Source organism: Lissotriton helveticus, chromosome 11 (genome assembly GCF_964261635.1).
Source record: "Lissotriton helveticus chromosome 11, aLisHel1.1, whole genome shotgun sequence".
Classification (NCBI taxonomy): Eukaryota; Metazoa; Chordata; class Amphibia; order Caudata; family Salamandridae; genus Lissotriton; species Lissotriton helveticus.
Window position 1 is genome coordinate 936,155,129 of NC_136072.1, and position 23,743 is coordinate 936,178,871.

The following is a 23,743-nucleotide window of genomic DNA, read 5'->3' on the forward strand; positions in this document are numbered from 1 at the left end:
GATAGTGCCGGAGTCTGGTATTAGGGTCGGTTGCCACCTGGTGGCTGAGTTTAAAAGCTGAGGGGCACTTGAAGCCCGGGATATGCGTGTTGTGCCTGAGTTTTCTGTTTAACGAGCGACTGACCAATAGGAATCTCCCCTTCCAATAATTTGTTAGCAGGAAGAAGGGGCGGGAGTGCAATGTTAGTCGTCTCGTGGACGGAGGAATATTAGGGTACAAACTCAGTAAATACTCCATAGATTAGAGGGGTTAAAGAGAAATCTTCATTGGCTACCGATGAATGCTGGAATACTTTTCACAGATTGGGGGGGGGGGGAACAAGCCTTGTTGCTAGAGAGAAATCAGACTTCAAGGATCAAAAAGTGCAGAGCAACATCACGGCACCAAGAAAGCGAGACTAGACCTGCATCCCGAGTCGGCAAGTGACAAGTCCAGTGGCTGCCCGCGTTGGGGGGGTTTGTTTCCAAGCCTGATGAATATGCTGGTATTGGGAGTAAACACTGGGGAAGAATAGAAAGCCAAATACCCTGCCAGGCCTTTCACTGGGCCCTTGGCGTTTCAGGGGTGATTACCAATGCATGAGGCTATGGGGGTCTTGACAGTTCTGCAGAATTAAAGTCCATGTAGGTAGACTCTATTACGTGTTTGGTGTCTACCTTCAAAGTGCATCCACCTGTAATTCCCCTTTTTCTTAGCCTATGTTAGATAGTTAAAAATGGCGCGGTGTAGGACAGTCATTTAAGCCCCTTTGCCCTCTTCTGGCGGTCTGGCAAAGTCTGATGGTCATGCAGCGAGCTCCAACGGGACAAAGGAATGTAATAGGCTGCTTACAGCTCCCCTGGGGCTAATTCTTGTGACTGGGGATCCCTGGGAATATTTGCTTTGGGGTCTAATTTCTTGACTTCGGCCTGATGGATGCCAGCTTGTGCGGGTTGTACTTTGAGGAAGCATGCAGACCAGTGATGAGTGTTTTTGTGCATCTTGAGAGGCTGCTTGACGCAACGTGTCCATGCCTGTTCCTTAGCACCCGCGCTTGTTTACATAATTTTTGTTTAACTTAATTTATATCCCGGAAGGAACTGACTATGCCAGTCTCCCCTGCGGTGCCGAGGTAGTGCATAGGTGCATCTCTTACCAGAAAACGGTGTGGTATAGTGTTTGATAATTACTTGTTTATGCCTTCCAAACCTTATTTGCACAGACTCTTAAGTCATTTAAATACTGTTATAGTGTCCTGGCCGTAGAAAAGCATCCTCCGCACATTTCAGTAAAGAAACACCACCGTCTCATCCGTGATCAAAGGATGATTGTGACTTTTAGTCTTGCTAAAATATCTATTTACGTTTATATTTAAATATTTATTATTCATTTACGAGAAAAAGGAAATAACCAAGGGAGACACATGCTGCCAACTCTATTGCAATTCTAAGCTGCTACATAAACGCCCATAAGGCTGATAGGTGATGAAATACCAATATCAGGGACAATTTGATTATATAAAATCATGTTCAGTTTTATTTCACTTATACGATATGAATTCTGGTGCGGGGGTTGCGACCTTGGTTCGTGCACAGGCAAAGGTTAGGGCTCGTTTTCTCGCCCTCCTGGTGACTAAAACGGGCTATCGATACATGCCGACTAGTTTTATTGTGCGCTTGCGGTCTTCGCGTTAAGATTCACCTTTGCTTACGTGGGTTGTCTTCTTAGGGACCGCCTGTTCCAGGGCTATGCCTCAACACGGGATCTGTCCCTTCACATCTCTTATGACCGGTACTTCCTCGGTGTCGGTTTGTATTTTATAGAAGGTATACGAGCAGGATGGATGTCATCGCTGCAAATGTGGCACAGGGTGTGATTCGCCTGATAGATGTTGGCGCGTAGACCTGTCTCTTCAAACTTCAGGCGTGATCTTGGGTTTCCACAGGCCCCCCTTTTTGTTTTACTGGAAGGCGTCTTGGTGGTCTGGCACCTCCCTCTCTTCGTACATTTGTGTACCTGGGTCACGACCTCTTTCTTCCCTTGGGTACAGGGGCGTTCCTGAGCTGAAAACACTAATGGGTGGCCCATTTATCGTATGGTTTTAGTCTCTTTCTCAGCCTAAGAGGGAGTTTGGCGGCTGCTAGCCAGTTACTGGACACAAGTCGACGGTGCATGTTGATAGATGGCACCATCCCAGAATGTTTTGTAGGGGGGCGGAGGCCCACCCATCCCAGAGGAGGGGCCCACAGGATAGGAGGAACCTATTAGGGTTGTAAATGAATCTAGGACCCAAGTGTAGTCCTCCAGATGCATTCCCTTACATGGGTAGGGAGTATCATAACTTTATATAGACAGAGTAATCCTTACCTTATTCTGACTAAACTATGCAAACCAAATACGGCAGGGCTACTTCCACTAAGTTCCTAGAATAAACAACGGTTTCTTAGAGAAACCTGCCTTCAGCAGCCTGGGGCTGCCCCTTGCCTGTATGCTAATTTATCTAGGATCCAAGGAGTTTTTTTTTAGGAATTGAGTCATTATACGACGTTGTTAAGTCTAATCACACGTCAAACTCGGACCCTTCATAGTACAAATATGCCCAGATTTATCCGGACAAGCACACTGCGGTTTGGAGCAGATGGACTTACTACTGGCCCGACGCCTTGCAGTAGTAAGTGCCGAAGGAAGCCGGCCCTCCAGCCGACTGGGACACGAGAGTGGCTGTCTTTTTCTCCGGTCGAGAAATCCAACTCCAGTGTTTCCTGTTTACCCTTGCATGTGGCTGGGAAATCAAGTTCCTGTAAGAGAAATACAAGACCTATTTCATTCTAAAACTAAAGGGACGGAGCTGAATAAACCCGTTGAGAATTCTTGTATAGTCGATTGGCTAGAGAATTACTAAACTTAAGCCACGTCTCACTTACTCATTCCCTCGTACTGTACTTAGGTAAGGTACTCCGTGGTAGGCGTATTTCAGTGACTAGTTGAGTACTTTTCGCCATCTGTTAGCATGGTATTTATTTTATAGGTTTTAACCGCTTCAGCGCGGCGCGAATTTTCGCGCAGTGCTGAACGTTCTAATGAGCCAACGGGCTCAAGACGGAACGGTTCCGTCATGAGCACAGGCCAACCGAAGCTCATGACGGAACCGTTCCGTCATGAGCATCGAAGGGGTTAAGCAACTTACGGCGTGGAAACCATATAATGCTTTTACAGTACTACTTTATAGTACTGTTCGGATATACATTGTACTTTATAACCAGTATTACGATTGTAGCAGTGCATTTCTTATGCTTGAGTTACACAAGCTAGCCCCTACCGTCGGAGGGTCCTGAGTGCCCTACTGGTAGAACTGTACTGCAGCAGGTGCTCCATTTGTTGGGGCCAAAAACATTTTGCACTAAAGAACCGACGGCCTCAGTTGATTCTTTTAGAATTGGGGGCAGCTTTAGCGGCAACGGCAGGCCCATCATCTGACACTGTGAGGAAAATGGGATACTGGTGGTCGGCTGGTTTTGCCTTCATATCCAGCCTGGGTGGCTGTTAAATGATGCTTGCAATTTGGTCATGACTGTGCCTGACTTTTCCTATTCTCTCCTGTTCATTAGGGTGCCCTGCCAAGGTGGTAGGGGTACTGGGGGCACTCTTCCCTGGCGGTCAAAGAGGCGCTGCTACCTGAGTTGCCTGGCTGTGATGGGTCTTTCCCTTGGCAGAAATTGCATAGTCAGGCATGATACCACGCAGGGTGGAGGGCCCTGGAGCGCGGCCAAGAGCCTGGAATGTCTCGGTGAGGCGGCTCAAGGGGGAATGGACCGGGTTGTGCTCAGCGAAGGGCCGCATGCATCACATTCCACACCGAATGGTTTTTCCGGTGAGGTGATGTATCACAAGGATGGAGTGCAGTTATCGAACATTGGTACGGATACTTGGATTAGAGAATTGTGGTCTTTCATTCAGAGCGCAGTTGGGGAAGGTGACGGACCTGTGGGCCCGGGTCACCTTTGTGGCGGTAGAAAGACCTTGGAACAGTAAAATTGACCGACGGAATGGACGGGAGTCCGCCTTGCGTACTCCCTAGGCCAGCACCGAGGGGGAGACGGTAAGCTCTCCGCGGTAAAATATGGCCCCGGCTGGGGAGGCTAGGGCGACAGGTTACGAGCCTCCTGGGTCCCTGGTCAGCCTGGTGGTGGGCCCCTGGAGAGGGCGGACAAGGATCAGAGGTTTGGGGGCCCACTCCTCATGTGCGCAGGTGGGTTGCACCTTGCGTGGATGCACTGCATGGAAGATGCGAGCTGGAAGGCCCCTTAGTGCTGGAGGATTAGAATCTTGAGGAAGAAGATCTGGAAAGTCAATAATAAAATTGTGTTGATAACTGTAAATAATGAATTTGAAATGCCTTGTCATGTTTATGAAATGTCAAATATTAAACATGGCCATTTTACACCCACGCAAATCTCTGTTTGATGATTCTAATGTGGGTTGTCAGGTTATCAGGACGGACCGGGGAGCATGCTGGGGGATCCGGGTCCTATGTCTGTTGCTTATACACATTACTGACCTTATGCCTATGGTCACTTATTTTTTTTTTTCTGTATATTAATTTAAAAAAAGATATTCTAGTCTCAGAAACTATGTTCATTGATTGTTTTTATTATGGGTGGGCGATAAATTCCACCCTGTCGGCAAAGTTTTGGCCACTCTGTGTTACGCTTTTAACGCAGAGTTCCGGCCAAATTCCGCCAACCACTGTGTGGCGGAGTGTTTTCTTGCACGCGACTCTCCAATGGTAAGTTGGCAAGCGTGAATTGGCATCCCCTAGCGTGATTTTCAGGCGCTAGGAGTGCACCCGGCGAGTTCTTCCTAATGCGGTGGTTATGGGTGGTCGCGGTGAGAAAGCAGCTGCTCGAGTAGAAAATCTACTTGAGCAGCAGCAAGGAAACAGTGCCCTTTGATGTGCTGTTTGGTGCTGATTTTGCAGTGCAGAACATGCTCTCTGCCCTAGAAATCAGCGCAAGCAGGGCGATGTGCTGATTTCTACTCATTGGGGGAGCTCTGCGGAATCTCGCAGTTTCATGTAACTCAGCAGAATTCCACAGAGTGAGTTCCGTCCACCTTAGTTTTTACTCAAAGTAATTTGATGATTATGCAACCAACAGATTCCGATAGGAACCGTTGTTTCCTCTTCTGGAGACACTGAGGTACAAGGAAATGTAATCAAAGCTAAAGCAAGCCAGGATTTATACACGCAGGTCATGTTGTGTAGTCCTCGTGTGCAAATTAATTTAGTTATTTCCAAGAATACATCTTATATAAATATAAAGTATTGCACAATTACATATAAAACAAATAATTTCTTAGTGAGTAAAATCCATTTACAAATCGCTAAAATTAAATACATTTTCCTAATAGATAAAAGCAGCTTAACATGGACATTACTAGGGAAAGAAAAGTGTACAGTGCGCTGCTATTATGAGAACGTTCATTCTAAGAAAAATGGCTCTTCTCATGTAAAAATAACAAAACCATCTTGTTCAAAGAAAACAATTTGAAATAGCCAGAAGATTAATTCAGGTTTACTTTTACTTAAACCCAACATTAAATATTCGTCCATAGCATCAAAACGATAATAAACCTTAGAAAGAAAGATAACTCTAATATAGACTGTATTTAGAAGATTAGTTCTTTTGAACTGTAGTAATACATTATGCTAAAGCCTTCTTAATATCAAAACTTTTCATTCTAATAATGTGCCTACTGTCTATTATTACTAAAACTACATGGCATTTAAAAACTGGACAAAGGATTTGTATGCTCTTTAAAATACAAGCAATCAATTAACGCACAAGTTACTACTTGTGTAACGATATATCTGTAAGAGACATTAGTTAGTGATAGATTCCTTACCTTAGAATATCCCCAGGCGTCAGTCTGGATCTGGAAAGGTTTGCTCAGCAGTACCCCTGCGTGTCAGTAGGTGGCGTCCTGCTGCTCCGCGTCCGTTACTTGCGTCGTAAGCGACGAGATGGCGTCACGGAGCAAACTTAGGCGCCACCGATGCATGCTGACGTCAGTTCTGTACACGACTTTCCGCGCCAGGAACGCTGAGCCATGCAAGATACTGACCATTGGTGCATAAAACTAGGGCGACCTTAACCCGAGTAATCAGTTCACAAAATGGACAAGGTTTAAGTCTCACTGAGGTATGATAAACGGCACCGGAGGGAACGTGTGCCTATGCCTTTTAGAAAATGGTTCACAACCGGGGACTTAAAAAGAGAAGGCTGATCAGGAAGCCGTAGAAAGGCGGAAATGGCCGAAAGATAACCTTTGATAGTGCCCAGAGCAGAGCCCTGCTGGGCTAAAGAAAGAAGGAACAAAAGAACCTCGGAAAGAGGGGCAGAAAGGGGATCCACAGCCTTCGCCGTCCACCATGCCACAAACATGTTCCACCTGGAGGTGTATACCGTTTTTGTAGAGGAACGCCTGGCTGCCAGAATGACATCACAGACTTCGGGAGAAAGATCGAAAGTTGTCAACTGCTCAATCTCCACGCATGGAGGTGGAGGCTGGACAGGTTCGGGTGAAGAACCATCCCCTGCTGCTGTGTCAGAAGATCCTCCCAAAGAGGCAATCAGTTCGGAGGATCGATCGCCATGCTGAGCAGCTTGGAATACCAGTATCTTCGTGCCCAATCCGGGGCCACAAGGATGACTTGGGCCCGGTTGCGCCTGATCTACTTCAGCATTCTGGGCAGAAGTGGTATAGGCGGAAAGGTGTACAACAGACCGCAACTCCACTCGTGATGAAAAGCATCGCTGAGCGAGTGCTGCCTTGGGAATTACAACGCGCAGAATTGACAACATTCCGCGTTCTCTTCGATGACGAATAGATCTAACCAAGGCTCTCCCCACTGCTGAAAGAGACCTTGTGCCACGTCCGAGTTCAGATGCCATTCGTGATCCATCAAGTACCAGCGGCTGAGTTCATGCGCCCTGGCCTCCTGACATAGGGTCCAGGACCCCACCCCGCCCTGTTTGTTGCAATACCACATGGCAGTGGTGTTGTCCGTGAACACCTGCACTAAACTGCCCCGGACAGAGGGAAGGAATTCTTTCAGTGCAAGCCGGATCGCCCGCAGTTCCTAAAGGTTGATATGGAGCCGGGACTCCGCCAGAGACCAGAGGCCTCTGATCTCCGCCTCTCCCAAGTGGCCTCCCCATCCCAGGAGGGACGTATCCGTCACCACTGTGTGTTCCGGTGGGAGAGGGATCTGCCATTGACCCAATCGTGATTCGTGAGCCACCACTGCAATTGCTGAGCAGTGCCCTCCGAGATCTGGACATGATCCGACAGGTTGCCCTAATGCTGCGCCCACTGGAACTTCAGGTCCCACTGCAGAGCCCGCATATGCCATCTGGCATGTGTCACCAGCAGGATGCAGGAGGCCATCAGGCCCAGGAGCCATAGGTTCATCCTGACTGAAACCCAGGATAGAGGCCGAAAGATCGAAAGCATAGCCTGAATATCCCGGATGGCACTTGATGGAGAACCCCAGCAACTGCAGGAGGTCGGGCGTAGTATGAAGGTGGTTGATAACTGCCTGAGCCGCGACCACCGCCATCACATTCGTGAACACCCGAGGGGCGCTGGTAAGGCCGAAGGGGAGCACAGTAAACTGAAAATACTCTTGGACCACCATGAACCGCAGGTAACGCCGGTGGGCCGGCAGGACGGGGATGTGAAAATAAGCGTCCTGCAAGTCCAACGCTACCATCCAGATTCCAGGGTCGAGGGTAGCCAGGACCTGAGCCAGAGTCAGCATTTTGAATTTCTCCTTCCGGAGGAAGCGATTGATGTCCCGGAGGTTCAAGATGGGGTGCAGGCCCCCTTTGTCCTTCTTGGGGACCAGGAAGTAGTGGGAATAACAACCACTCCCTATTCCTGCACAGGAACGTGCTCAACGGCCCCCTTGGCCAAGAGGGCCATGACCTCCTGTTGGAGAAGAACTAAATGATCCCCCGACATTCTATGACACCGAGGCGGCATGGCTGGGGGGGAGGACTGAAAGAGAAGGGAGTAACCCTTGCAGACAATCTGCAGCACTCACCTGTCCGATGTAATTTCATGCCAGTGGTGGAGGTGGTGGTTGACCCTCCCACCCACCGGCATGAGGTGCTCCCTGAAGCTTGGATTAGGAAGGCTTGGAGGTGGAAACAACAGGGGTAGAGGTAGACTGACCCGCCCGCTGGTTTCCAGACCCGCCCCTGCGGGAGCCACGGCCACGCTGAGGCTGGTTCTGCACAGGCTTGTTGGAGGAGCGAGCCTGGGTGCCTCTCCCGTGGCCACGAAAGGAACGAAACCCAGGAGTAGCATGGCTCTTTGTAGAAGGATTTGGCCGTAGCCCGTGAGTCCTTAAAGCGCTCCAGTGCACTGTTGGCCTTATCGCCAAAGAGGCGGGAGCCATCAAAGGGCATGTCCATGAGCAAGCCCTGACTAGCAAAAAAATGGTCAGGGGTTCTGCCCACTTAACCCTCCCATACCTGAGCAGGAGACATCCTAAGATGAAAAAATAGCAACAAAGGGTACCGAAGGGATTGATCCAAATTTAATTTTCAAACAAGAAACAATTAATTATCTTGTGAAACAGAAACTAAACATGAAAAAATTGCATATAAGATTCATCAACACACATATGAGCAAACATCAAGGAAAGCACAACAACCGACAGTCTATCTACAAATTATCACATATACATATATACAAATATACATCACATTTATAGTATCACGTATCTATGTACCCCAAACACAAAATATATATAAAAAATATATATATATATATCCTAATTCGGATCAGTGCCTCCACTTCATTTGTAATGAGAGCACAATACAATGGTAGTCCCAAGAGTAAAGCACCTGGGGGTTACAGGGTCACCCCAGTCTATATTTGCATAGGTGCCAATCTGAAAAAAATCAAACAAATTATTTCATCAAAACAAGGGACTCCAATTGAAGCAAAAGGTGTCATGAGCAAGCCCTGGACATCGGGTGAGAACCCAGTCGAACGCAACCAGGTGTGGTGCCGCAACGCCACAGTCGCAGAAATCGCCCTCCCCAACGAATCAGCGGTGTCCAACCCACACCTGATGGCCTCCTCAGAACACTGCGGCAAGAACTGAGCAAAGGAATACCACACTGCGTGGGAGTAACGGCCCAACAAGCAGGCGGTGTTAACCGACCGCAGCCCCAAGCTGGCCGAGGAGAACAACCTCTTACCAAATTGTTCCAGCCTTTTAGAGTCCTTATCCGGCAGAGTTGTGGGAAAGGCACTCTGCGACGTCGAGGCCTGAATGACCAGGCTCTCCAGCGTAGGGTGAGTGGTCAGGAAGGCGGGATCACCAGGTGCTGGGCGACGACGCCTGGTGACGTTTTTATCCACCGGCTCCCCTGTGGCCGGCCGCAATCAAGTGCCCAGGAGGACTTTGGTAAGGGCCTCATTGAATGGGAGCAGCGGCTCAGACGATGCAGACGCCGTCTGGAGTACCTCTTTTAGTATTGAGGGCCAATGTAGAGAGGTCGAGATTTAAAGCCTCCGCAGTCCGACGTAGCACCACGGTGTAAGAAGCACCTTCCTCCGTAGTAGGTGGAGGAGAGGCAAACCCCGGGTCAGAAGAAACATCGAGTTCGCCCGCGTCTTCCAGGTCGTCCACCCAATCTTGCTCAGAGTCACATTGTCGGGCAAGAGGGTCCTCGGACCCGTCCCAGTCGTCGTCTGCCTCTGGCATAGAGGGAGCCAGTCGCGGCGGCAGAGCCGGAGCAGGGCCGGAGCAGCTTCCCAATTCGGATCCCAGGCCGGAACAAAATGGTCCAGGAACCGGGGCAGGGGTGGAATAAACAGCACCCAGTGCGGCGCCAGGGGTGGAGCCGAGGGCGGGGCTGGAGCCAGCAGCGCTGCACCCTGTGGCGCAGGGGCCAGAGCAAGCGGCGTAGGATCCTGTGACGCCGGGGCTGGTGGCGGAGCCGCTGGGCCAGCAGGATCTGGACACTGGACCGCAGGGCCCGAAGGCGCACCGGCGGAATCCCGGGGCCTAAAAAGGCGGTCCATGGCAGCGCTTGCATCTGTTCGGGAGTCGCCGACGGACCCGGGTATGGCGAGTAGGCCGCAGGACTCCCAGGCTCCAGAGGAGCCGCAGGGGCTCCCCCTCGTCCGACGGTGGGACGTTGGAGAGCGAACACGCTTCTTCGGCTTTTTTTTTGGCGTTGCTTACCGGAATCTGAAGGCGAAGACTTGGGAGTCCGAGGAGCGAAGGCTCTGGTCCCTAAAGCGGTCGCGGGAACGACCCCTGGACCCCGAGCGGCGGTGTGACGAATGCCGAACATCCAGCAATTTCCGCCGCCGCTCCCTCAAGGCTTACAGGGCCATGGCTCGACAGTCCCGGGAGTCGTGATCTGGCTCCAGGTAGTAGAGGCGCACATTGTGGGGGTCCGCCACCAACATATTAAGGCGGCAAGACCCACAAGACTTAAAGCCGGGCATCCCATCGTGCACCAGGAGAAAAAAAGGGGGGGGGGAGACACAAGTCTCAAAAGAGTAGTCAAAAAGTGACTAAGGTACGTGCTCAATCCGAATCTGCACTTGCTGGCGCGGAAAAAGAAAGAACTGACGTTAGCGCGCATGGTGGCGCCTAAGTACTCTCTGTGACGTCATCTCGGCGCTTAAGACGCCAGTGACGGACGCAGAGCCACAGGACGCCACCTACTGACGCGCAGGGGTACTGCTAAGCAAAACTTTCCGGATCCAATCTGACGCCTGGGGATATTTTAAAGTAAGGAATCTATCACTAAAGTGTCTCTTTCAGATTGCATGTTTTAGATGAACTCACTAGTCCAGGAGTCAAGCACTCATACTGCTGCAACCTATGGCTACTATTAGAAGAAGGGTATTATTTTGTAGAGTGGCTGTTTGTCAAGCAAACTAAAGGTCCGAACAGCTGATCAAAATTATAACAATATTGTACCAATCTTTTGAGGCTCATTTTAATTGTGCTTCCAATTATTGACCGAAAAGGTGCCTCCCCTGCTTTTGTATTTGAGAACTAGATGAATGTACATGGATGACTTGGTAATTCAGCGTCAGCTGGAACCCCACCCACCTACAAACACACAAGTTTCTTTTTATGATTAGCATATCATGAGTCAGATACTTCTTCTACACTACAAATGTCTTTAGTAAGATTTGGATTCCTCCCTAGAGCTAGGAAACTGAAAGAAAAGCAGCAAAGGGCAACCAGTTACACTTAAAGGTATTTCATACCCAAGCAGAGATTCACTAGAGTATGCATACTATGTGCAAAGACAGTTGGCAAAAGCGTAATGAGCTCTTACTAGACTGGACAAGTCTTTGTGTTTTGGTGAGGGTACTGATCGATGAACCATCTGCCGATTTTTCACTCTGGCTCATTGTTGCCTCCATGCAGCGAGCCCCTTTGGCAGTTCTTTCATCTTTGCTTTTTGATTTTAACTCTTGCAAACGCTGGTCTCGCTCTTTCTCACGCTGATCTACACCATAAACAATAAAACAATGTAAATTAGACACAGGGGTGTCAGCAAACATTTAATCAAGCCATCATATATAGGAAGACTGCAAATAAACATGGCCAAACTTTGAGCACCATGGATCAGTGACAGTAGAAACTAAAAATGTACTGTATTCCAAAATGAGACCCCTCTTTTTTAAGGAGTATAGGGTTCACAAGCTTTCACGCAATTCTGAGGATTGTTTGATCGTACATCCAAAACAAAATGTTCCCATCAGCTATGAGATCAATCACTCTTATAAGCAGAAACAGAGCAGTGATTTCACGCTGCCCAGGGAACACTTAGCTACATCAGCACCAAGATCACCTGCTAACAGGAATATTGGAAAAACTTGACAGTAATAGATCATTGTTTCTCAGCAGCACAGGGATCACTGTGGCCCCGTGACACAGGACGTCACTTCATCACAACACAATGGGGTGAGCTTTGTTCCAGGATATACTTTATATAACACTTTATAAATAAAGAGACAGGACACACCAGCAATGTCTCATATCACAGCAGCACATCAAAGAAAAACAAGGAAGCCCCCATCCCTTAGAAACAGCTTAAACACATACAACATTTTGGTTCGCATAGTATCATTCACTGAAACTAGGCATGGAAATGTCTCAATTTACCGTACAACAAGTTAAAATTCTGATAGGCAACATAAACATCTGTTGTATACAGAATGATGAATGCCCAATCTTCTAAGAGCTAGACTATACATGTATTTGAAGCTAGGCATGGCCACAGCACAACATGGGAGGTTGGTTCTAACGTTCCAGAAATTATGGGAATTATTTTTTCTCAAAACAGGACACAAAATACCAGGCTAGCCCTAATGGTGCTGCTTTACTGCAGCAACACCAGAAGCATGTCCCGATCCAGTCTTGACTTTTTCCTCTACCACAAACAGTGACGCGATACCTCTCTTCTTCTGCCGCAGTTCTCTCATTGCTGATCTAATTAGTCGCCTCTCTTCAAAATCTGTTGTTTTATCCAGCTGCGGAAAAGCAAAAGAACGATCAAATACAGTATGTAAGGGGACAAGTGCCTAGTTATAGTTAAACAACAGTTAGGTCTATACATTGAAATTATTGGAGCTGTGTTACATTTCTCTTCCTGTGTGGTGTAGCACACACAGTGAGAAAAGAAAACGTGATGGTTTGAAAACTTTGATTAATTTCAGTCACTGATGATTGCTCTGCTCCATATTCCATTCAAAATTATCTTCTCGCTTGCCATTACAGACCGTGATTAAACTGTATCTAAATCGTTTTTTGGCCTCTCTCCAACATGGGAAATATAACCTGAAATGCTAGACTACATCCTCTTTGAACAGCAAAATAAGTCTACGTTGTTCTTCTCAGTGGTGCATAAGGCACCAGTACTCCTTATCCTTTACCACCCACTCAAACTGGGCACAGTGGTCACCAGTGTTCTTGTAACAGTATCAATGTGGTCCAGTGACTACTGGCAAAGGCTCTACTGCAAACAAGGATAATGAGTCCTCTGACCATTGGTTAGGTAGTAAATATAATAGTAATCATCGTTCCAAGGGTACTGCATGCCACTGGACACTTTCTGCACCAGTGATATGTATGCCTTTCACAGTGACAGTAGTACCCTGCCTAAGTACAGTTTGCCCCGAGAAATTAGTAAAGAAGCACACAGCCCTCAGAAACTTGTGATTTATGTACGAGTCAAAAACACAGACACAGTGTATCATACCATCTTATCCAGTACTTCTTCCTCCTCTATCCTACTCAGATCCTCAGCATTGAGCTTGCTTCTATTCTCTGGCTCATCCTCCTGAGCTTTGACCATGCCATTTGGTAACAGCTCAGCAGGCTTTTGCTGTTCAGGCTTCTCGGTCTCCACCTAAAAGAAGGTATATGCATCACTGAAAGGAACATCTGCATTTAACAGGCAGCACAACGTCTTTGTACTCCATACTAGAAACATTACAAAGGTTTTGTCAAGTAAAATGACTATTTGTTGGTCTTACCAGACCTTTTAAATATACAACAAAATGACACTTCCTTAAAATAAGTAATTTACAAGTAGACAATAAATGCTGAACAGAATTATTTACTTTATAAAAATGCATTGTACTACTTGTGTACAGATAAAATTGTCCAGTTATCTGCATAAGCTAACAAGAACATAGGTTTAATTATCACACCCCTGTGACCTTCAATCATATTCTTTTTCCTTTTTTGTAAACTATGAAAGTGCCTAAAGTATTTACTGAACCACATACATTTTGCGATGTTGTTCAAGTTGCCGTTTACACAAATCATTCACATTCTTTAGCTGTGGTAGCCCAGCAGCCTAGAACTGCTTTGATATTTTATTGGTTAAGAATCATGATAAAGCAAAGGCAGTCATAGTTGGTACCACAGAACCTTTACTGTTACGTATGGTGCCTACCGTATCACTATGGTGTTGCCCTACACAAATTGCAAGGGTAACTTTGGGAATTTATTTACTATTTTCATGGATCTCGGTGGTCACTACAAGACAAATGAGATCCTGTAGGATGGCTTCAGGGGTTTGTTTACTAAGTCCAGCCACCTGTACGCTGAGAGCAGCATTCTGCTACCTCCCTCTCTTTACAGGCAACACTCAAAGTAGTGAGTGGGATTATTTTCAATTCTTAACAAGACAAACAAATTCTTCATTAAGCAGATGGGACGCATTCATATAAATCCAAACAATATCAAATGGTCCTGTTGATTTGAGCTATTACCAGTGGAAATTACTTTAGTTTATATTAGTTTATATTAATTCATTTTCATGCATATTCCCTTAGCCTATTCAAATGTTGTTGTAAACTCACTTGCAAGCAGTAACAGATTGTGAGATCTGAATACAATGAACCACAACACTTTTGAAAGGTAAGCTGGTAAAGCACTTAAATATAAGCTGAATAAGAAAGTGCTGATACACAGGCCTTCCAAAGACATTACCCACCTCACTTGATAGTGAGTCATGAAGTATATCTATAAAATATCATCAAGTGTTGAAGGATAGCAATTTGATCAAATGTATATGACCCACATTGTCTCCCTGAAACCCTAGGTTGCCTCTGTGCTGTTGCGAATACACTCAAGTCCTGGGATGAACTGCCATAGCAGTAATAAATTCCACCTCTTAACCATCTTCCCTCATGCAATCCTGAAATATCTGGTACAAAATAACACACTGGTCCACCATGGAGTATACTCTTCAAAAGCATCATTGCTGTTCTCCAGTGAGCGGAAGCTAGAACATATTGCAAAGAAAGAGTAGACCAGTGACAGTTCAGCCTATTTAGGCTGATTCTTCATCAGAGGTTACAACCAGGGGGAGAAACTAGGTTCCACTTCAAGGAGTAACCATCTGAAGTGAAAGTAAACAAGTGAGATTTGACATTAAAACTCATTCTCAAGGAGGGAGTGGTTGCTTGACCTCTTTAATTTGATGATATAACACGTACAATTGATGAAGGGCCTTCAATTACCAGGGCTTTCACAACCCTTCCACTGAACATGACAATATGAACCAGGTGGAAGTGATCATCCACTACAAGGTGGAAACCCCTGAGTGATATGCAGCACTGGTAAAGGCCAGTGATGGTGCCCTCTACATGAGAAGGAATGTTCCCAGTTGTATGTACACACAATATTAGTTCCTTGTAACACCTAATAGCCTTTGGCCACACAACTACCTTGCTATGTTGCATATGTACATACGCCATGGCAGTGAAAATAAAGGTTATTTCAAGCACTTTACTAAAAAACAAACTACATATCTATTAATACAATGAACAGGCCAAATTAAAACAATAATAAGACTGACATCAGAAAAACCCTGTTTACTGATTGAATGTAACAGTAACATTACACAGGGAACCAACTCTGCTAATAGTCACACAATGTTTTCAATGTGACTTTACCTGACTGCACAAATGTAACCTCTTGTATCCCGGTTAAATACTTTTTGTTAAGATTAATTCACATGAAAATATGCTGAGCAATAAGCGAGAGAGGGCAAGGGCATCATGACCTACTTGAGATTTCTCCTCTCAGGAGTCAAGCCCCCATCCTCACACTCTGCAATGGTGTTAAATAGCACATTACACTAATATATATTACCTACTGGCGGTCGCCAGTAGGTATATATAGTTAGGATTTTTTCTCTATGGGATTTTTGAAAATTCTATGTCTAATAACTTTGGCGTTTGTGGACGGAATTGGCTGAAATTTTCAGGAAAATGGCACATTTTGTTTCTGAGCAGCCCCTGAAAATTGGGGGGGGGGTTCGTCCAGGGGGGGGTCGAGAAAAAAGGGGGGTCCCAAAACGTGTTTTTAACATTGAGTTTTCCATAGGGCGGTTGGCCTCACTTTTAGCCCGAACGGCTGAATGGATTTGCACGAAACTTGGCAAAATTGTAGGGACTGGTAGCCCGATGTGCCTTTTGTAGGTCTCAATATATGTGCTTCAGTGGATTTTGAGAAATTAACGTTCAAAAAAAGATATATATCTGTAACAGCGGACCGGGAAGCGCTCCGGTTCGCGGACTTTTCGCGCAACGGAGCTTTGTGAAGCGAAGCTGATTGGTTCTCCGGCGTCTGTAAACATTCCAAACAGTCCGTAGCGGCCGCCATCTTGTCTCTCGGTAGGATCGAGAGACAAGAGGAGGCCAAAGCGAAGGGGCAAATGACCATAAGGGGGCATAGTAGATCCTCGCTGACCCCCTAGGTTTGATGTGGAGGTTTTAAAAGGGCCCCGCGGGGCAAAAAAAAAAAATAATAATAATAATCGAACGGCTGAATGGATTTGCACGAAACTTGGTAAAATATTAGGGACTGGTAGCCCGATGTGCCTTTGCTAGGTCTCAATATATGTGCTCCAGTGGATTTTGAGAAATTAACGTTCAAAAAAAGATATATATCGTAACGGAGGTTTGCGAAGCTGATTGGTCATTCTGTCACTGGGCTATAGTTGGGCTACATCTGGCTGATATTTGGGCTACATTTGTTTTTTTTGTCTCTGGCGGCCATCTTTGGGCTACATTGGGCTACATTGGGCTTCATTGGGCTTCATTGGGCTACATTGGGCTACATTGGGCTACATTGGGCTACATTTGGGCTCCAACATATATATAGGCCAATGTAGCCCAATATATATTTTTCAAAGTTAATTTTCGTAAAAACCACTGGAGCATATATCTTGAGACATAGCAAAGGCACATCGGGCTACCAGTCCCTACAATTTTGCCAAGTTTCGTGGAAATCCATTCAGCCGTTCGAGCTAAAAGTGAGTCCAACCGCCCTATGGAAATGAAGGAAATGAATGGGTAATTTGTAATTAGCAAATAGCTCATCGCAAACTAGGAATGGTAAAGAATCGCTATTTATTCCTTAAAGTTCGCTATTTAGGAAATGCAAAAAACTTTGATGATACATATGGCGGTTCATCTCGAACAAGATAAGAAGTATAGGGATAGATTTATGATGACTGGCGCATCACCAGGGATGTGTTAGTCATTCTGTGCCGCTGTTCCGTCACCTATGGTGTGCTGCATTTACAATGCGGCGCATCATGGGGCAAAAACAGCACAGATGCGTGATGTATCTGTGCCGTAAAGGTGGCGCATTGCTGGAGTTGTATCGCAAGTGTGATGAAGCTCCAGCAAGGGTCGGGGGTGCCCCTGTCGCAGGGTTTCTGTTCTCACACAGAACTGTGGACAGAGGATTGGAACCTCGGCGAATTAGGGTGCCCCAAAACTCACCTTAGTAATCAAAAACCCCTTAGCAAGCTAGGTACAGTGTCACATTGGATATAACAAACTCTCAATGTTTAGACAATCCAGAATATGAACTTATAGTACCTCAGGATACGTGGAACTCATGAACAGCCGGTCGTTATATATTTCTTAGAAACCAGAACATGGAGTTAAGAAGAACACATGTGTATTTGAAATGTTTATTTACTAATGCCGTCTTCTCAGGCGTAGTATCTTAGATAATACAAGTACACATATTATCAGTAGCAAAATTACCAGCATAGTTACTAGTACATAAAAAGCGAATGGTGACAGTATGTTAACATGCTGTAAATGAATAAGAGTTATCAACACTTATAAGCAGCCACGGGCCGTGGAGGGAGTTACGGTGGGGCAGGGAGGCGGGGAGGGGGAGGGGCAGGGTGCCCCTCCCCCTCCCCGCCTCCCTGCCCCACCGTAACTCCCTCCACGGCCCGCGGCTGCTTATATCTCACCCTCCCTAATACACATATTATATTATTTGCTAAGAAGGTCTGTTTGTGTTGGTTTAGGGCGTGCCCATACTTTAGTGTCTTAGATTTGAAGGAATCACATCAGCATACACCAGCTCTCTCTTCATGTGAACCGCATCAAGCGTTGTGTATGTGTGTTCGGCAAAGCAATATAAAACCCGCCTCATGCCCAGAATTGGCAGAAGCTGCACTTATGTTATGAGTATGAAGTCGTGCAGATCAGACCTCATAACAATTCTGTATCGTGTTGTTCTTGAAACTTCAGCACTCGCTGTACAGATCTAGTTTAACAAGCAAAGCAGATAGTAGAGCAATAACATATTATTCTCATGTAAACCACGATGAACTACTAGGTTGAAAGCTAAAGCAACAACTAAGTGTCGTGTGCAGAAGTTGCAAAAAAGGAAAAATGGCGTTTAAACCGGTAATGAGCCCATGCTAACTTAACACGGTGTAAAGATATCCAGGACCTAGATGACACCTCCACATGATCCGGAAACGAACTGAATAAGATAATAGAAGTGCCATCTCATGAGAGCAGATTGCAACATTATATGTGGACGGTCCGCAAGGTAAAACATTAAAAACTAGGAAAATTTAATGCTAAAGAAAAATAAAACAGCCAAGTACTTTATCGAGTCTTAAGCCAATAGGCAAGCTAAATAATAAAAACTTGACAAATAAGTCAATGAATTGTCAATGAAATGCTAGTACTCAGCATATCAAACATGAAAAAGGTCTATGACATAACTGTGTATGCAAAATAAGCTGCAACAGCCTCCAATAGGAAGTCACCGTCTTCATCCGAAAAGAGTTCAGCCATCCAATTTAAAAGCGGAAAAGAACATACGTGCTCTCCCAGCACCGGATCCTCTATCACCATCAGAGGACAGCTCGGTGGGTTTTCAAGAAAGCTCTGTTCCAAGAAAGATTGTGTTGCCGCCAGTAAATTCCAGGGACCAATTAGTCCATGCATCAATGCCACAGCCATAATCCTTTCGCGAGGACAAACCAACTCGTGAGTAATGATAGGAGTCATCAGCTGATTAAAGTCGACGTCAGGAGAAACCGGTCCGCAGAGACACAAATCAATGGCCCAATCGAAATCACAGGTCAGGCAGTGAAATACAGGCTGGACACAGGTGAAGTAGGAGAATCGAAAAGATAATCCATATGCCGTGTTTAATATCGCCAACGGCATTGTGCCATAATAGTCTAGCATGCGATTGCGGAACAGTGTCAGCAGCTGCAGGGCGGGAGCTTGCACAGGAGGGACATCCATATTTAAAAATGTAAAAAAGCACAAGAGCGTCCGCTGGTAATGCAAGTAAAAATGGCAATCCACGAAGCACAGTGGAGAAAATAGAATGAAAGAAAGCAGGGATGACTCCAAAGATTTTCTCAAATGAAGTCACGAGACCACTGGTAACAACTTTAAAAAAGTGCGCCAGGGCCTTTGTGGAGGACGCGTTAAAGATAGTCCGAACCATCTTGCTGAAATGCAAAGGCGAATCAGTATTGAAAAGGGTCTGCACCTCTGTACGGGTGTTCGCTATGTGAAGCACGAAAGTTTCACGGGCCGAACTCAAGGCCACCTCTCTCTGAGACAAAAGAGCTCTTATTCTTGCCATGCCGTTGAAATCTGCTCCCAAGGTTGGTATTTGTGGCCAGATTGAAAACTCCCTATGTTCATGTGTGGGAGGAAATAGAACATTTTTGCAGCAAATAACCCGTTCACTTACTGTTACGATAAAAGGAATACTTTTAATTAACCCAGAACAATCTTCATTATTGAGCATCAAATAACTACCATTTTCCAACAACTTGAACGTGGGGATGATAGCAGGAACTGGCGTGCCTTGCAACACGCAAGCCATATTTGGTCGGTGTTTGTTGCATGAACCGTGTAACTGTATGTGCCTACACATTAGTGAATGATCTGGCGTCTCAGTGCATTCCTCTCCATTCAGATAAACTTCTTGATCATCTTTGAAACATCTGTATGTGTATGGAAGCGACCAGACCTCATGAAGAAAAGCACTACCTAAAGGTTCATAACGACCTATTGGTATATATTTCATACAATTTGAAAACTTATATAAAGCAAAAGGCAGCGTTATTAAACCGTGGATAAGGCACGTTGCCAAAAAAACCGCAATCCTCTGCTGATGATGTCACTGAGCATGTCATGAATGATGTAATATGTGACATCATCAGCAGTGGATTACGGGTAATAGTATCTCTAGTTTACTCCCCTATAGCTGTCTTTCTTTTAACATAAGTGTCTGTTTCCTTCCCTTATACTTACTGTTTTTGGTTCGCTTCCGGTTCGCGTACCGGCGAGCGAACTGGGAAGCGTACTACGAGAAATAGAGGTTGGCACAGTTCCAAATATTGTACCAATTTTTTAATAACGGGGAGGTAGTTCTGAAAAGAACTTATTTTTTATTGTTTTTGTTGTTTTATATTTTTTTTATTATTTTTCTGAATTTTTTTTTACTTGTTTTGAATTTTTCTGAACAGTTTTATATTTTTGGGGGTTTTTCTTGCAGGGGGCAATGAAAACGATTCATTGTAAAGGGCTCAACAGGAGCAACAAAACAAAAAAAAAGTATTTATTATTTGGGGCGTTTCGTACAAACTTGCATATGATAGTCAATAGCTCTGTTGATCAGAGTGATGCTTCTTTCTCCGTAGCAAATGAATCACTGCAATGTACGCAGATTTGTTTTACTTCATGAAATCTCGTTTGAATATTTGGCACCATCTCCCTGCCCTCTGGTCCCGTTACTTCCGGTACAACAGATCTTCTGGCCATAATAGGGAGATTATCTAGGTCGTTACGAAACTGTGCAGCACTGTAGTTGTTAGGATGCCACCTAGTCATATGGCGATGCATTGTGTAGTTTCCGAAACTGTATTTTTTGTCGGTCCCTCTGGACAGTCTATCTTGACATATAAGGCAAGTTACGTATCTTGCATTTACTTTTTTCTGACCTTTGGGAATTTTAAAAAATTGCCAAATGAAGTTTTCTTTCCGGTGAGACGTCCTGGGCTCCTCAGGCAAAAAGTGCCTCTCTTCGTGCTCGTCGTCCTGTTCTTCTTCTTCCTCTTCTTGCTGAATTATAACTTGAGCAGGTGGTCCACTCTTCCTTGGAGGTGGTGGAGGTGGTGGGGAAGCACCAGCTGAAGCTACTAAAGAAGCCATTGCTCACTGGTAACAAAGGGTCTTTCTCTCACAATGATGAAAGTCAGAGTGAGGAAAGAAGGAGGGATTTTCATCATTTGGGAAAAACAAGAGTTCTCAACCAATGAAAAGTGTTCATTTTAGATTATATGACCTAGTCTTACATCATTAGGAAACCAAAAGTGAAATGAACCAATGAAAAGTGTTATTACCAAGTCACATGACCTGCTGTGTTTACGTTAAGCGCTTTGCAGGGCCTCCCGCTTTGCTTCCAGAAACCTGTGCTTTGCGACTCGGTAAGCGTACCAGTTCGCTGACGTAGCACGTCATATGACGTATCACGCGACAACGTGAAACGTCATGCGGACGGGAGGCGTCACGATGTTGTTTTCTAACGCGGCAGTTGCGGTAAAGAAACGTTTACCGGCTTGCGGTCTATTTCGCGGCATCAAGGTCAGCTAACGGGAAGCTACCCGATTCGCGAAGCGGGAACGAAGAAAAAAAAATATTAAAAAAAAAAATTATTAATAAACATATAAAATATATTTTTGGATTTAAAGAAGAATACATATTACAGCTACAGATATTAGCTGTTAAAAAACCAATGAAATTCACTGAAAAAACCATAGGTTATAGACCATATATAGTTAGGAATTAGCATTTACAAAACCTTATTTTACTCACACAAAACCATTGAAATTCCATATATAGTTAGTTGCAGTAACTATATATCGCGCACCCGCAATCCACTGCTGATGATGTCACATATTACATCATTCATGACATGGTCAGTGACATCACTGATGACATCACTGATGACATCTCAAATGACATCACTGATGACATCACTGATGACATCTCATTTGACATCAATGACCACATCACTGATGATATCATTCATGTGACAATACAATGCATCTCCTCACATTTTAATATAACCTCTGTTTCACCCAGTGTTAAATACAGAGTATAATTTTTGAAACCATTGACACACCAATACTAGTTACTACATACGCACTCACTGATTCCTATGTCTACACACACATTCACTCATTCACCCATACAATCATTCATACACACAATCACTCATCTTTACAACACTATCATATGCACTCATACACCTATACAGACACTCACAGTCTGCCACTCATCCATGGAGTTACTCACACACCTAGTCAGTCCTGTAAAGAATCAATGACACTTCCATTTTCTTGTCTATACAGTTAAACATAGAGCACCTTACATTTTCAAACATATACTAACACACACTTACCTTCTTATACAATCATTGATACAAGTACACATTGATCTGCACAGAGTCACACACCTCCCAGCCAGCCACACACACACTCAGTCTCCCATACAAATACTTGGACAATCAATCAGTAACCCATATAGTTAATCATATAGCTACTGATCAACACATGCAGCAGTTTACAGAACAACAGACATAATGATGCACAAATTAAGACAGTTTAGTCACTAACCCATGCACTCAGTGAGACACATTTAATCACTCACTCATACATTCAGTCATGCACCTACTAAATCCTTTGTCCAGACACTTATACTTGCACTCATTCTTCAATATGTAAGACACATTTTAACTTTACAGAAACATACAGTCACTGGATGTTGTCATCAGTGATGTCATCAGTGATGTCATCAGTGATGTCATTTGAGATGTCATCAGTGATGTCATCAGTGATGTCACTGACCATGTCATGAATGATGTAATATGTGACATCATCAGCAGTGGATTGCGGGTGCGCGATATATAGTTAGTGCAACTAACTATATATGGAATTTCAATGGTTTTGTGTGAGTAAAATAAGGTTTTCTAAATGCTAATTCCTAACTATATATGGTCTATAACCTATGGTTTTTTCAGTGAATTTTCAAGGTTTTGTAAATGCTAATTCCTAACTATATATGGTCTATAACCTATGGTTTTTTCAGTGAATATATATATATATATATATTAAAAAACATAGAGCCATCTGAGTATATATATATATATATATATATATATATATATATATATATATATATATATATATATATATATATATATATATATCTCAGAAGGATCCATTTTTGTTTAATTGGATTCATCTCTTTTTTGTATGGAAAGGATCTGAAAGTGACCTTAATATGTTCATTGACTGTTTAAATTGTAATGATTTTAACCTGAGATTCACCAGCCACTACAGCCAAACATCAATTGATATTCTGGACTTGAGGCTCACTGTAGAAAAAGGGAGAATAAGCACCAATCTTTTCTGCAAAAAAAACGGCAGGGAACTCCATTCTTCATTCAACCACTGCGCACCCTCCTAGCTTTAGATGGGGTATACCATATAGTGAATTTCTCAGAGCCAAACGCAACTGTAGCTCTGAAGAATCCTATACACAAACCAAACAGGACATGAAACGTAGGTTTAAAGAGAGAGGATACTCCAAAAGGGCCATACACCAAGCTGAAACCAGAGTAGAAACCAAATGCAGAGAGGAAGTTCCGGAAGGAAGTAGAACCACAAACAGTAAACAGCAAACCATTGACACACAACCCACCAGATTTATCACCAAATTCTGCAGTCAGTCAAACCAGATCTGTAACATCCTCAAGAACAGATGAGATATCCTTAGGCAAGACCCTATTCTGCGCAACACAATATGAGTCACACCATCCATCACATATGAGAGGAA

The 23,743-nt window shown here is 44.7% G+C and overlaps 1 protein-coding gene across 4 annotated transcripts in view; it reads right to left on the reverse strand.

Moving 5' to 3' along the window:
- Positions 1 to 23,743, reverse strand: part of SMTN (smoothelin) — a 1,119,422-nt gene that overhangs the window by 311,238 nt on the left and 784,441 nt on the right. For all 4 annotated transcript variants that reach the window (XM_078667269.1, XM_078667270.1, XM_078667267.1 and 1 more), the window contains exons 12-14: positions 13,294 to 13,443; positions 12,490 to 12,565; positions 11,365 to 11,538 (exon numbers count right to left, since the gene is read on the reverse strand). In XM_078667269.1, coding sequence (XP_078523395.1) covers positions 11,365 to 11,538; positions 12,490 to 12,565; positions 13,294 to 13,443 — 400 coding nt within the window. The remainder of the gene's footprint in view (positions 1 to 11,364; positions 11,539 to 12,489; positions 12,566 to 13,293; positions 13,444 to 23,743) is intronic.